The 16,238-nt window shown below is 43.8% G+C and overlaps 1 protein-coding gene across 1 annotated transcript; it reads right to left on the bottom strand.

Moving 5' to 3' along the window:
• Nucleotides 1-316: 316 nt before the first annotated feature.
• Nucleotides 317-15,485, bottom strand: slc5a1 (solute carrier family 5 member 1). The gene is made up of 15 exons (XM_041222743.1): nucleotides 15,254-15,485; nucleotides 12,406-12,477; nucleotides 9,986-10,090; nucleotides 9,436-9,495; nucleotides 8,888-8,992; nucleotides 6,615-6,720; nucleotides 5,307-5,387; nucleotides 4,758-4,978; nucleotides 4,250-4,385; nucleotides 3,695-3,802; nucleotides 3,277-3,427; nucleotides 2,892-3,060; nucleotides 2,437-2,652; nucleotides 1,818-1,923; nucleotides 317-1,328 (listed from the first exon to the last, which is right to left on the bottom strand). Exons 1-15 carry the CDS (start codon nucleotides 15,386-15,388, stop codon nucleotides 1,114-1,116), a joined length of 1,986 nt encoding a protein of 661 aa, XP_041078677.1. The 5' UTR covers nucleotides 15,389-15,485; the 3' UTR covers nucleotides 317-1,113.
• Between the last annotated feature and the right edge of the window lie 753 nt (nucleotides 15,486-16,238).

The raw sequence follows: 16,238 nt of genomic DNA, 5'->3' as shown, positions 1-16,238 counted from the left end.
CTCTGACAGTACTGCAGGAATTGAATTTCTTTGTCGTGTAAAGCGAGTCCAGGGACTGCAGACTGTTGCAACACCGTTGCTAACTCGTTGATATAGATGTTGGGTAACAGTACTGGACTCAGACTACAGCCACTGTATTCTGATGAACGCAGGAAGCAGTGTTTGACTCTAGATGGCGCTAGATTGCTGAGGTGTTTTGCTCACCTGGAGTTTGGTTATGCTCTACTGAGGCTGAGAAAATGAACCCTAACCCTATGTAAATGTTGTTATTAACCAAGCATGCATCGTGACTCACAAAAACACAGACTGAGCAAACCAGGAACAAGGACGTTTATTAAAGATTACTGAAAAGCTTTTTGTATCCAGAAAACCATGGTTTCACTTTACACCAGATCTGCCTGGGAAACAATAGGCAGTGTAAACCCATGCATTTACTTTACTTCATTGTATGGGACACTTGTTTGGTTTCTGTTACACATGTGGGAGGTGGGAAGCTCAGACTCTTCCTGTACATGAATTTGATTTATTAAGAAAAGATTTGGTTTTCATTTTTCCACTGTACGCTTAGCAATCACGCTAGGAAATTCTAGCGTGCTACTGTGAGCATTAGGATATGCAGCTTTGCTATAGGAATTGTACTGAAATACTCCAGAATGTTGTGTGCAGAAGGTCCCCCAGCGTACATATTGTAATGTTTTTTAAGGTTGAATGACACAGTGCTTGCTGCTCTCTGCACATGTTTTTCATGTTTTTCATGTCAGGTGCACGATAGGGATGCTATACAGTACAATGATATCCCACTATGGGTTGCATGCACTGTTTTATAAGGTGTTTAAAGGTAGCATGACATTAAAACAGCAATAGATTTACTCAGTCAGCGGAATCATAGTGTTTAATACAGGGGGAAAAATATAGGAAATATAAAAATGACCCTGTATAAATATATACCATTCTATATATATTTGTTTTTCTTCTGTAGAATCGATTTTTATTTCAAAAGGACAGGTCCAGGGGTGCTCGTCTCCAGCAGGTTGCTCACAGCCCTGTTGCACTAACGCCACAGCGAGACCTGGCTATCAGAACGGAGGCAGGATCTCTTCACAATGCTGCCTCTCATCCAAAGAAGCCGTGTAAGAAGACTGCCACAGCGAGCAGGATGATGGCATTGGCGTTGACCACGTTCTTCCAGAGCGGGTGCTCCGAGGTGTCGGTCAGCTTCTTGTCCAGCGCTGCCTGCTCTTCAGGGCTGAGCCGCGGCGCAGACTGCTGCTCGAACCCGCAGAACCAGTTATAGGCCTTGCGACAGCAGCCCACCTCCTGAGGGGGCTCTGGAATTAAAAGCGAGGAAATGCAATGTGAGTGTGGATGCTGCCTGGACTGACTGCCTTCCACACAGGGGGACATACTTTCAAAAGCTTATATATTAACATTACGAAAGGAGAAACAAAGCGCCCGGGTTGAAGGGGACTTGAAATGTAGAACAGCATCACGAAAGAGCAGTTTCGTGAATATCAAAAGAGACTTTAAACAAACGCTCCTTAAACGAGTGATGCATTAAAGCTTTGTGAAGAGAGCCCACAGTCTGCAACAATGATGTATATATCACTGTGGAACCTACTCCATTCCAAAAACAGCAGCTCACTATACACATGCGCAAGAGACTGCAAAGGCTACTTTTCAGACAGCAATGCAACAACTATTGAAGATTATACAAGTTGCATCAACTATAACAAATAGACATATCATTTCTTTCCCCAGAAGCTCAACACAAATGAAAATAAAGACGAGGGCAGACAAAGGAAAGCGTGCTTGGTTACCGGGGTTCTCGCTGGGGGGCTCCTCCTCTGGGCTTGTCCAGTTGTCAGACTCCAGGTCAATCCTCTCCTCAGTGGAGTTGCGCAGACTCCAGCACAGCCGGTACAGCTGCGAGGGACAGAGGGTGCAGGGAGGGACGCTTTCAAAAGCATGCAACAGAAACAACCCACCTGGGGTTTACAGATCCATTTAGAAAACACTGAGAAAGCTTTCATTGACAACGAATAACAGTTATTAGAGCATTTAAATCACACGGAGCTTCAGACAATATTTTAAAAAGTACATCAAACGTGTCTTTTAAAGAGCACATGTTTTGCTTACACTGCCCTGTTATCATTATTAATAAATATGTAATACCTTTCCGTTGATTAATTATAATGGATTGTAATGGTTGCAGATAATGGGTCTTTATCCCACCTGTTTAAAAATGTCTAACAGTGTAATTACGTCACCCCTAATTTAACAAGCCCCTTTTGGGTTCATTAAATGTTAATGAGTGTTTTTTGGTAACATGTTAACAAACACGTTTGCTTCTTTCCCCGAACGGTTTGTGAATTTGATGCCAATGTCTTTGACTGCAGCAGTAGGGTTCGGACCCCTGCTGGTAGTCTGGTTGCTCACATGTTTGTCCTCAATGGGCTTCGTCATCAGGGACACCCCCAGGATGATGATGCAGGAGATGCCGAAGAGAATGAGTGCGAAGTAGAGGTACTGGATGCCACAGATGATCTTGGGGCACTGGCTGGGGGTCACGCAGCTGCCAGTGCCATAGGCAAACTCTGTGATCATCCGTGCCAGTCCTATCAGCAGCCCCAGGATCAGCCCGTAGAAAGCACCCTGCAAACAGATCAGCAGGACAGGCATGGGGGTGAACTCACACCAGCGAGGACGGAATACTGAATCTTAGCCATTTATGTAGCGTGTTCACTTTTAAAACATCTTGCGTGGTAGTCTTATCCGACAACTACTGGTAAGACTGACGTGCCTCTTTATTGGTTTATAAATCAACTCAGAAAAAAGAGACCAGCTTGAGAAAGCTTGTCACTGTCACTCAACCCTCTGAAGCAACCACGTACCTGCTCGTTGACTCGTTTGCAGAAGATAGCCAATAAGAAGACAGCGGCAATGGGCGGGCCCAGGTAGCTGGTGATCGATTGGATGTAGTCAAAGAGCTGTCCGCTCTGTGCAGACTGCACGATGGGGATCCACGCGATGCTGACACCAATCAGAACCAGGATGAAGATTCTGCAAAATACAGGAGGAAACTGGATGACTAAAACAAGTGCTGGGTCCTGCTGGTTTCAGGTAGTGGCCCGTAACGAACAAAAAAACAGGTTATGATAAGAGAAAAACATGCTGGGCCATGAAACAAGAACCAGACTGTCAGCCCTGTGAAAGGAAAATCCTTCAAGAGGAGGACCCCACGCTGCACCTTCCTGCTAGCGTGAGATCACAGCGCACCTTCCTGCCAGCATGAGTTCCTGCTCGGACGCCTGCTTGCGGATCTTGGTGTAGACGTCCATGGTGAAGAGCGTGCTGGCACTATTGAAGATGGACGTCAGGGAGCTCATGAGGGAGGCCAGCATGACCGACAGCATCAGCCCCCGCAGACCTGCCGAGACAGGGCACAGAGAGCACACACTCCCCTGAGTCTGGAGGTTCAGAAGTATCCATGAAGTTATAGGGAGGAACTTTCAGTCATTTAACAGGCTTGAATAATGAATTGAGGGTTTATCTGAAACTCGGTTTGGTTCCTATTAACAGATCTGACCTATGTTTGATGGTGAGGTTCCATTGAGATATGAATCTTTTCCCCAGGGCACTTGGCCAGCATGGCTCTCTGGACTGGTCTCTGCATGGCGGGCAGCTTGTTACTCACCGTTCGGCATCAGCTCCACCACCAGCTTTGGATACGCGATGTTGCTGCAGCCCACCGAAGCTCCGCAGTATTTCTGACATTCGCTGGGGGTCACACATGCCACCACATCTGAAAACAACCGCAAAATAAGCAAGCTGGGGTGGCAATTATTCCACGGTAAGAGCTAGCAAAGTGAATACATGGCAAAGCATGGTCAAGCATGGTAAATCACATGCACATGCAGTAAAACTATGGTAACCCATAGTGTGCACTGCAAAATTACTGTGCAGGTGTACCATGGTTAACATCTACAAGGCTATCTTGAACCCATCCTACAGTCGTGAGATTAAAGCCTCTTTCAAACTTCGTTCTTTGATAGGGTTTGGGAAGGCACGGGATCCACCCCTAGGGTTACACATTTAACATGGCGAGCCAGGGTCAGCAGAGGGGGTAACAATCAACAAACTGCAGAAGGAAGACGTAGCTCTCAGTTTACAACCAGAGCTACGGGTTTATTTGCAGCCCTGCTGGTTTGCTGTATTGCACATGTGGACGGACACATAAGTAGGCAGTCACCTGTGTATAAAATCCTGCTCATCATGCCTGGGAAGACCATGAGGAACATGGGCAGCAGCTTCAGGTAGCCACACAGGATGCAGCCAGCCTTCACGTGGGACATGTTCTTAGCAGAGAGGCACCGCTGCACAATCACCTGGTGAAACAGAAAGAGAGAGAGAGAGAGAGAGAGAGGGGGGGGGGGGCAACTTAATAACTTAACTGGGAGCTTCTTAAACAAGGGAATCCTCATACTAGCACCAATGTGTTTATTTTAGACTCTTTAAGGAACACAAACATTCGAGAAAGTTGCCAACTATGGGACTATGGGAAGAGCATGTGTTCATCACCGCTCACCTCCTGCTTCGTCACCCCTGCTCTCTCCCCAGCCTCTTCCCCTCCCCTGCTACCTTGCTCCCTTCTTTTCTTCCATGTTCTCCCCTCCACCAGCTCTTGATCATCCTCTTATCCCTCAGCTGTCCTTCCCCTCAGTCCCCCCACTCTCTCCCCTTCCCTGCTCTCCCCTCACCTGGTCAGCGCACCAGTACCAGGTCCCCAGGATGGAAAGTCCGAAGACCAGGCCTGGCCAGGGCAGGTCTCCTGTGATGGGGTCCCTGAAGATGTGGAAGGAGTCGGGGCGGGGGGTGTAGCAGGCCGCGCTGATGTTCAGCCCCACCTCCGTGATGATGGAGGGCTTGGCGTTCATGTACTTCTCCACAAAGGCATCATACCCTCCGACCGTATAAAAACCTGAAAGAGATTTAAAAATAACAATTCCTCATGATCTTATCTTCCTCGACCAAAACTGCATTCTGAAAAAAAAAACTCTATAAAGTGTTAGAAGGAAAGTGAATTTTCCAGGGTAACTGATCCCACGCCCCTCTTTTGCTGAAAGTTATTAATGGATTCAGTAAGTTGTACTATGAGACCTGACTATGATGGCCAGCCCTTACTGGTGAGCACATTATAAATATGTGGCTTCACGTTAAATAGTGAACCTACATTTTTAATGCATGTGAAACTTACTTCAGGCCAAAAGGCAAAGAGCAAAAGAGGACCAGAAGACGTGTGGACTCACCGAACCCCATGAGGATGAAGGATCCCACCACCATGATGATGGTCTGCAGAGTGTCTGTGTAAATCACAGCCGCCAAGCCGCCTGACAGGGGAGAGCAAGAACAGCACAGCAACCATCACACCTCTTACCCAGCTACGAAACAAGACACTCTGGAATAAGAAGCTCGTCACCACCGGCCGCTGTGGTGTGATACACTGCCCTTCCCCATGCTGCCCACTCCCGGTGAGATGACATGCCGCTTGCCCAATCTCACATGGTGTCACTCCAGAATCAAACTGTGGGTTTAAAGCTCTGAGTGTTTTAAATGTTAATACTTCACCTGGTAAAACAGAGGGTCAAGGATCTAGTTTCTCACCTGACTGAAGTTGAGTGTCTCTTTGTGTGTTTTGCAACAAAGTCAAGTTTATGACAGAAGGAGGTTCTGACCTGATAAAGACTGAAACAGCTTATTTTATTTTGCATAGATTACACTGATTGCTGCTGCTGAAAGGGTGGACTTTCTCCTCTGAGTATCAGCCCAGGGGAATGAATGAAGCAAGGTGATGGTTTCAGGCAAGGAACTCACTTCACCTTAGATCAAGTCACGTCAACATGAAGCATAATCCAGGAGCTCCCAATACTCATAAATCATTAACAGTTGAACAGCTAGTATCTTACTGGTCTTTCGATAAGCGATAGGTCCAATGATCATCAAAGAAGGGATTTATATCTTTCCTCAATGCATTCCATCCCTGCTGTGCATCAATTCGCCTCTTCATCCTCCCCAGACTCCATCTGCTTTTTGGCTTCATCTAACTGGGGAGGGCAGCTGTCCCGCCCCCTGCCCATTTCTTCCCTACAGCCAGCCTCTCCACTTACCAGCAAGCTAACGTATGGGCAGGTGCACCTCGAAAGGAGAGGCCAAAGGCCAAAGAATGCAGTGTGAAAATATGTATACTGTAATCTAAGCTTTAATAAATAAGTTTCCTGACTGAACTGTGGATCACCTCCACTGTACCACGGCATGAAAACCAAGAGCTTGAACGCTTTCTGTAAACATTTTATTATCAAATGCAGAGCGATCTTTCTGCTCCATTAATTCACTGTGCATGAGTGGCTGAACTCGGCTGTCTAGTAATATACCTGCCGACATCATCACACCTGCACATAATGATTGTCCAAAGTGGGTTATAAAGATATAGAAGGGTGATATTTAATATCCAAGTGAGTTACTGTGTGGACCTTAATCTAATATAATATAGCAGCCCCTTGAATCCAGGCTCCACTGCTCTGTGCATAGCTGCACGTTGTTACCTGCTCCAGACTCACCTGTGACAGTGTACAGAGCTGTGATCACCAGCAGCAGCACCACAGCGAGGTATAAATTCAAACCAAGGGCCTGCTGGATGAAGATGGCACCAGAGAACATGTCCGCCTGCAAGGGAGGAACCTTTGTAGCATGTGCAGCGTTTCCTTTCACACAAAAAAACGATACACTCGTGGAGTACATACCGTGATAATGCTGTGTCGCTAAAAGGGGGTTCAATAAAAAAAAAGCTCACAGCACGCTATTCACGCAATCAGGACTTCTCAGAGTTATTTAGCTAATGCAGCAGTGTGACTCAATAGCGCTATGAAACAATTGTGTTTTTCATTCAAAATACTCCTAGTTGGCATTTCCAGGTGTGCTGAAATTTTTCCTCGCAGAATGTGTAATTGAATGTCGACACAGAAGAAGCAAATAAGAATATATTTTCCAACCCGTTTTTAGGACTAGAACAGAAGTGCACAGTTACCACCAAGCCGTGAAGAGAGGGGCACGCGTCTCTTTCCATTCTGTCTGCTCTCTTCCCATACACTAAACCTTCTCTTTTTGAAAACAAGCGGATCTGATCCCAGTTGATACCCCACTAATCCTTATCAGAACATCGTAAGTGAGCCAGCAAAGGGTGTGGCTTTAGAAAGTAGCATCAGGGTCCATCTCGGTAATGATAAACCCCGATTCACGAGGAGGGACTGGATGAGGGAGCCTCGCATGAGAGGTTACTACACACATACACACACACGTAATGACCCTTACTCCCGAGAGCAACACTTCATTAATACAACTAGTGATGTATTCCTTAGTTTGAATTTAAAAGACTCATCATGCAATTATTTCTGTGAACGTGACTGGAGTCCTTGGTCTCTTCTACTGATTAATCAGGACATGCCAGATAGTAATTAATGTCCTACCAAATTATTTAACTTAACCGCAATACCAGGACCAGAAATACCATCATCCTATTCAAGTCCTGTGTAGTTAACCAGAGTAAGCAGGGAGTATTAATTGAATGAATACACAACAAGTTGCTTATGAGGTAATATATATATATATATATTTAGATGGCTCCAGCCTTGAATCCATTCACCAATAATAATTACACCAAATTACAGAAAAAAGAAGAAAAATAAAACATGTTAATTAACAAAGTTACAGAAATGAAGAAAATGTTCATTAACCAAAATAAAATGAAATAAACAATGAATTGTTCTGGCAGTAACAAGCAATACAAGACAATGAAAAGCTTTTAATCCCGATTGGAAACCTGCTTTAAACATGGTCCTTCCAACAGACACACTGACTGCCATTATGTTACCAAAGACTCCTCTAGTAATCCACTAAAGAAATAAGGAAAAGAATAAATAAAAAAAAAAAAAAAAAAAAAAAAAAAAAACACGAGTGTGTAATATACAAGATTAACGCTGTAGCAATTAGAGAATAAAGGAATAGTTTTCAGTAAACAATAAACCAGCATTGATAGACAAAGTACTGTTCATTTAATATGCTGCGAGTCAGCTGTGTTTGAGTTATTTTCTCTTCCTTGCAGAGACCGTAGTGGATATTGAACCAGTCTATTTCCTTTAAATATCGGCTAAACGATTGTGAGGGAATCCTTTTAATGACTTAAAACCAAGCCAGCAATATTCACCAGCTGAAGGGCCTGTTCCACTGGAGAAAATGGGTTCATTAAGCTGGTAATGAACCCGTTCACCTTTCTACCAGTTTAATTGTTGGGTATGCAACAACCACTGGTGTGGATTACTACAGGAGTCTTTGGTAACATAATGGCAGTCAGTGTGTCTGTTGGAAGGACCATGTTTAAAGCAGGTTTCCAATCGGGATTAAAAGCTTTTCATTGTCTTGTATTGCTTGTTACTGCCAGAACAATTCATTGTTTATTTCATTTTATTTTGGTTAATGAACATTTTCTTCATTTCTGTAACTTTGTTAATTAACATGTTTTGTTTCTTTATTCTGTAATTTGGTTTAATTATAATTGGTGAATGGATTCAAGGCTGGAACCATATATATATATATAAACCTCATTATAGCAACCTGCTGGGTATTCATTTAATTAATAGTCCCTGCTTACTCTGGTTAACTACACGGAACTTGACTTACGAGACAGATGACAGATTCATCGTCATGTGCTCTGATTAAACAGTCAGTTTAAAGACCAAGTGCGTGATCTGATTAATTGATTACCGACTGGTCGAGCTCACTGATTAAAGAGATTTAAAACCCTGATTTAAAAGCCGAAGTTATGTCCAGGACTCACAGAGATCTTGGTGAAGATGTACAGCAAGAGGGACAGGACTGAAAGGTAGATTCGGATCCGCTGGCCTCCAAACCTCTTCTTCAGGTACTCTGGCATGGTCACCACCTGCAGGGCAGCACAAACACACACACACACGCACGCACACACACACACACACACACACACACACACATACACACACACATACACACACACACACACACACACACACATATACACACACATACATGCATATACACACACACACACAGCATACACACACACACACACATACATGTGCACACGTGTTGTCCACACACACACACATATACACACACGCACGCACACACACATACACACACACACACACACACACACACACACACACACACACACACACACACACACACGCACACACACACACACACATACACACACACACACACACACACATACACACACACACACACACACACACACCGCACGCACACACACACACACATTTGTTGGACCTGAAAACTTTTACCAAATTTTGAAAACTTTTTTTACATGCTGAGTGAAATATTTACCCCAGCTCTGATGTAGATCGGTACAAAGAGCCAGCCCAGAATCACGACAGAAACCAGGGCCTGTGGGGCACAGAGACACAAAGACAGGCACATTCAGAGGGGACTGTGTGGGACAGAGAGACATTCAGAGGGGACTGTGCGGGACACAGAGACACATTCAGAGAGGAATGTTTCCAGAATGTTGGGTGAATATGCTGATCGCTAACTTTATTATGGGTTCCTTTATACACATGTCTAGCACAGTCATTTTGGATTTCCTCCAATGCCTATAACAATGCATATGCAGCACTGCACCATGAAGCAATGTTTTTACAGTCATCCATAAATACTAAACACATTACTTGTTCCGTTTCTTGGAGTATTTCCATGTTTTTACAGTGCTTTACAGCAGGCTTCTCTGTGCTTTACCTGGCTTTCACAATAGTTTTAGATTTCTATAGTGTGACAGTTCGGAATAAAGCGAGTCAGCGGTGTGTTGTTGAATATGATTTCCCTTTATCTAGTGAGATACTGGTCTCTAACTGGGCTAAGTGAAGGTCACAGCACTCACATTCCACTCAAACCCTCCGATAGCGATCCCAGCGGCAGCTCCGGTCCCTGCCAGCCCCACAAAGTGCCCACTGCCAATGTTGCTGGCAAACAGAGAGGCTCCGATCTGGAATGAGTGACAAAGAGAGCAGCTTTCAACACAGGACAGTCTGTCTGCTGAAATATACACGACTGCATACATACAAGTTTGACTGGATTTCTAAAACGTAAATTACACTTGGGAATAAAAAGACTTCAACCCCTTGGTCCAGTTTTGTATGCAAGTTTTATTAAAGGGCTGTAAAGATATAGAAATGACATTCTGTATCTTTTGCTTGTTGATAATAAAATTGATATCTAGGAACATGACGTTCTTCAAAGGAAGGACTGTGCTAGGAATGTGTCTCTGTGCAGTGGATAGCTTATTCTAGAAGCATTAGAACCCCAGCTATGAACTCTAATAGCTCTATCTGAACCCGGTATATACTGTAGAATCCTCTGTGTGTGTGAATGGTTCTTTCTAGAACCCACACAAGACGAGCAGAACACCCTGACCCAGCTCCACGACTGTGACGTCACACGCAGTAGCCTATTGAAATCCTTGCTGTTGTATAATTGTATCACACATGTGGCCTCTTGCTTTCATGATCATTCAGACCGGGGCTAGTCAATAGACGCTGATTCCGTCTGCTGTGTATAAAAAACGTTTGAGGGTGGTCTGTTTTGATGGATTAAATAAAGTTCAAATAGAACAGCGAGCGTGATTGCAGAGTAATTCATGAGGTAATGGCCTGTGTGATTCTCCCTGTTACCCAGTAATGCCTGTTCAGAAAGATTAGGTTATAGTGGAGGCTAGAGTTGGGGTAACAGAAGGAAATGATGTGAAATGACTTGGCAATGTCTAACAGCTGTGGTGATTACTATGAAGCAATGCTACCTAACAACTCCTAATGTATTGTCAAGGGGTTTGCAGTGATCAGGGCTGGGCTGGTGTGGAGAGGGTTTCTAATTGCCCGCTTCGGGTGTAGGCTACTCTGTACACTGAAAAATATCCTTAAATTCTGGTAAACAGTGCAGGTAAATTGCCTTCTCTTATAAAATGACAATTTACCTTCAATTTAACAGTAAATTACCTTCATACTAAAAATAATAAAATACGTTTATTTCTACAGAACCTTTCCTTTAAAAAAAAAACCCCAAAAAACAGCTTTTTACATTAAAAAAAGTAAAAACAGATATTTTCCGTTGCTTTAACAGACCACATTTCTTTTAAAAAAACATAGGTAGCGTTGACGGTTAAATACCGTCGATAGTACATCTAATTACGTTAAAACTGGAATCCCAGAATCCGTTGCAGGGCTGATTGCAAACAGTAGTGTTTCAACAGTGTTATATGTGTTATTGTGTGTTAAATATGATGTGCGGTTGAACAATTACATGTACATGTCCTTTGTGTTCCCTCACTATTTTGTGTGTTTTGTTCATCTTTTGTGTGGCAGGTTCTATTCCCTTTATTTGTATCTCCGTTCCCTGCTCAGTTCAATGCTGCCAGTTTCGTAGTTTATGAACTAAATCTGAGGTGACCCTGATGTATGTAAACACATGTCTGATGCTGTTTTTATACGGTTTTACTGTAATAACATTATTGATACATTAATTCTCTCACCAGATAAAGTTGTTGTTTTTTTACTGTATAAATGACGGTTATCAAGAAAGCCTTACCGTAATATGATGCACTATGATTTTTTATACGGTATGTTACTGGCAACCCAGCTGCTAGTTTTTTGTTTTTTTTTACCGTAAAATCAGCAGTTTTGTTTTTTTTACAGTGTAGTTCCCATTTAAAAAAACAAAAAAAGACCATATCATGACGAGCTGTGGTCTTTGAAGTAGAGCGTGTGCATTTCAAAACCTTTTTAAAGGATAATTAACACCCTGCTATAAATTATTAAGCCTAAATGTTGTACTACAGCAACACCATGTAATTATTAACTGATCCAATTTTCAATCCAGCCTGCTTTTAGCAGAGAGGCAGCGAGCTTGTGATTAACACAGGCAGAACCGTGTTACACAACGCTGCATTCAAAACTGCTGGGCATTAGGACCGGCAAGGCAAAGCCAGTTTATCTATTGACATTCAAAAAGACGTCTCCAGATCATTGCAGCTTTCACATGCAAACGCAATTACCAAGTGATAATCCCAGAACACTGAGTGAGCTTCGATATCAATATCTCTGCTCGCTGCTGCTTGGCAACCAATCTGAAAGTGGCTGATTGCAGGAGGGTGTATTATACACTGTGTGAGTGCAGCCTGATCACTTCTACAATTCTGTTAACATCATGGTTTGAGCCGAATGCCTCATCATTTATCCATACTCCATAATCCTGAAATAAATACCATTGATTAGAAATTGTGTGAATGATACTTCTCCATGTACTCACTGGCCACCACACCATGCTTCGTCCAGCCAGGAAGAACCCCCCCACCGTCCCGCGGCTGGTCTTCAGCATGGCCTGTGGATGGAACAAGGGGGGGGGGGTCAGTGAATGGGAAAGCCATTGCTGCACTGCTGAATGCATAGTCTGGGTACTGTACAAGTCAACCCTTAGAAACGTTAGCCCCGCTGTTTCTGCACACTGTTTCTGCACGCTGTTTCTGCAGTCTTCCCATGCATTTTCACATTTTACGATGCTTCCCTATGCTTTACCAGACCTCTCTGTGCTTTACAATGCTTCCCTATGCTTTACCACACCTCTCTGTGCTTTACAATGCTTCTATGTGCTTTACAATGCTTCCCTATGCTTTACCAGACCTCTCTGTGCTTTACAATGCTTCCCTATGCTTTACCAGACCTCCCTGTGCTTTACAATGCTTCCCTATGCTTTACCAGACCTCTCTGTGCTTTACAATGCTTCCCTATGCTTTACCAGACCTCTCTGTGCTTTACAATGCTTCCCTATGCTTTACCAGACCTCTCTGTGCTTTACAATGCTTCCCTATGCTTTACCAGACCTCTCTGTGCTTTACAATGCTTCCCTATGCTTTACCAGACCTCTCTGTGCTTTACAATGCTTCCCTATGCTTTACCATGCTTTCAGTTTGCTTTATTACACTTTGCTGTGACTTGACTCTGGTGATCTGTGATAACGGAACTGCAGTGCTCTTTTGAAAGGACACACTGGAGGTGTTGGAAATAGACAGCATGGATACAGTAGAGGGGTAGTCAATCAGAGATGGGGTTTTCTTGTTGTATTTTCTGATTACTTTTATAAGTGAAGCAGCATTTCAGTTGCATGGTGGCATGTGTTGTTTTCTCTTTTCTATCTTCTCAGTACTGCTGGACTAATGTCTAACAGTTATGGAGGTGACATGATTGGGTTTTTTTTCCTGGTAAAAGTTCACAGGATACAATCATCAGCAAGCCATATTAATCTTATCTCTCAATCACATTGATTTGACGCATGACCCATTCCAAGGTCAGAGCTGAATAAAAGGTTGTGCAACCGAAGGAGTACCAGATCCTAACACTGGAGCTCAGCCCTGTTTGAGAGTCTCTTTCCAATACTGCACAAAGAACAGTGATACAAGTGCATTGCAAGGAGCTCCTGAAGATCCTGGATCGGGAAAAGTCAATGCAATGAAACAGGGAGACACACACAGGGCACAATGCAATGAAACTGAGAGACACACACAGGGCACAATGCAATGAAACTGAGAGACACACACAGGGCACAATGCAATGAAACAGAGAGACACACACAGGGCACAATGCAATGAAACAGAGAGACACACACAGGGCACAATGCAATGAAACAGAGAGACACACACAGGGCACAATGCAATGAAACAGAGAGACACACACAGGGCACAATGCAATGAAACAGAGAGACACACACAGGGCACAATGCAATGAAACAGAGAGACACACACAGGGCACAATGCAATGAAACAGAGAGACACACACAGGGCACAATGCAATGAAACAGAGAGACACACACAGGGCACAACGCAATGAAACTGAGAGACACACACAGGGCACAACGCAATGAAACAGAGAGACACACACAGGGCACAATGCAATGAAACAGAGAGACACACACAGGGCACAATGCAATGAAACAGAGAGACACACACAGGGCACAACGCAATGAAACAGAGAGACACACACAGGGCACAACGCAATGAAACAGAGAGACACACACAGGGCACAACGCAATGAAACAGAGAGACACACACAGGGCACAATGCAATGAAACAGAGAGACACACACAGGGCACAATGCAATGAAACAGAGAGACACACACAGGGCACAATGCAATGAAACAGAGAGACACACACAGGGCACAATGCAATGAAACAGAGAGACACACACAGGGCACAATGCAATGAAACAGAGAGACACACACAGGGCACAATGCAATGAAACAGAGAGACACACACAGGGCACAATGCAATGAAACAGAGAGACACACACAGGGCACAATGCAATGAAACAGAGAGACACACACAGGGCACAATGCAATGAAACAGAGAGACACAGCTCCTCTGCCCTGTTTGCAAAGAAAACGTCTCTGGCATCTACAGAACAGTGCAATACTGTAGGTTATATACTTACAGGTATCAGAATTATCAGAACAATTCGATTATCAGAACAATTCATCTTTTGATTATTAGAACACTTAGAGTATCAGAACAATTCGAGTATCAGAACAATTCGATCATCAGAACAATTCGATTATCAGAACAATTCGATTTCAGAACAATTTGATTATCAGAACAATTCGATTATCAGAACAATTCGATTTCAGAATAATTTGCTTATTAGAACAATTCGAGTATCAGAACAATTCGATAATCAGAACAATTTGATTATCAGAACAATTCGATTATCAGAACAATTTGATTATCTGAAAAATTTGATTATCAGAATAATTCGATTATCAGAACAATTCGATTATCAGAACAATTTGATTATCAGAATAATTTGTTTATCAGAACAATTTGATTATCTGAACAGCCCCTGATCCTAATTCATTGGGATAATGGAAGTTCATCCATTGGTCAGCATCACTCTCATCAGCATGATCTTGTCATTCATACACAATCACAGAAAGTCAACTGCTTTGCCCAATTAAGAGACACTGAACTATAGTCCAGATGCTTCCAATAACATCCCTTTTGTTGAAAACGTTTGATTAAGCATTTTAAAAGTGTTCCGAAACAATAAAGTGATAAAGCAGCACCAATCTCACAGCTAATAACCGCGATTCCAGACGCAGCCCTACTCACCCCAATTCCTACAGCCAAAACCACAATGAAGTAAATCACGATGACAGCGATATCGGCTGGATTGTTGACCGCCAAGTAGTCGGAACCGGTTTCATTATCGGTTCGGACAACTCCATAGCCGGCTGTGACACTCATTGTGACGCTGGCGTGATTCTTGAAGTGCACTGGAGAGGAGTGTGGGTCCAAGAACCTGCCCGTTCTGTCCTGAAATAAAGAGGCATCAACACTCTCGCCTCGCTTTTATCAAGCAACCTGACCCAGGGTGTGTTCAACTCAGTCTTTGGATTTTGGGTTAATCATAAACTGATCAGAAAAGTGGCAAAGCACTTTGTTTTATTCTCTCTCTCTCTCTCTCTCTCTCTCTCTCTCTCTTCTCTCTCTCTTGCTCTCTCTCTCACACGGACTTATCATGCTGACTGCAAAACAGAAGAGGAGTCGCACTGTAGGAACAACCAGTTCTGAAAAAGAAAAAGCCAAGGAAGATTGTTTAAAAGCTGCAGGGTGTTCAACTGCAAACTGAGTCTGGGGTGAAGGCAGTGATGTGTCACACCTGCCTCGTGTCACTGCACAGTTCAAACCCCTTCCTGACACATCAGGAGTGCAGAGCAGCAGCCCTCTCCTCCTCCCTGCTGCTACGCACATACTAAGAGTCCCCTTGCACTCCTCATTCACCTGCACTGAGCTTCTTCTAAGCGGACCCCATATTTGACCTGGGGTTACGCAGCAGTAGCCAGCACTCTTAGCTAAAGGTATAGTGAGGGGTGCATTGTGTCTGCTAGGAGAATGCCCAGCCAGCATCATGCACACCTCCCTATGCCAAGCTCCGCCCTGTCTCTGCTGCGTCTGGTCTTTCTTGTAGTACAAAGCCACACTCATCACGCGCTGACACCCCTCTCCCAGCATGATCGATCAGGGGCCAGGCTGAGGCTCATTGCGTTCAGGGGGTGTCAGTCCATGACTGCTCCCTGCTCTTTCCTCACATTTA

This window comes from Polyodon spathula, chromosome 22, assembly GCF_017654505.1.
Source record: "Polyodon spathula isolate WHYD16114869_AA chromosome 22, ASM1765450v1, whole genome shotgun sequence".
NCBI lineage: Eukaryota > Metazoa > Chordata > Actinopteri > Acipenseriformes > Polyodontidae > Polyodon > Polyodon spathula.
The sequence above is the reverse complement of the archived record's forward strand: the minus strand, read 5'-3'. Positions and strand labels throughout refer to the sequence as shown.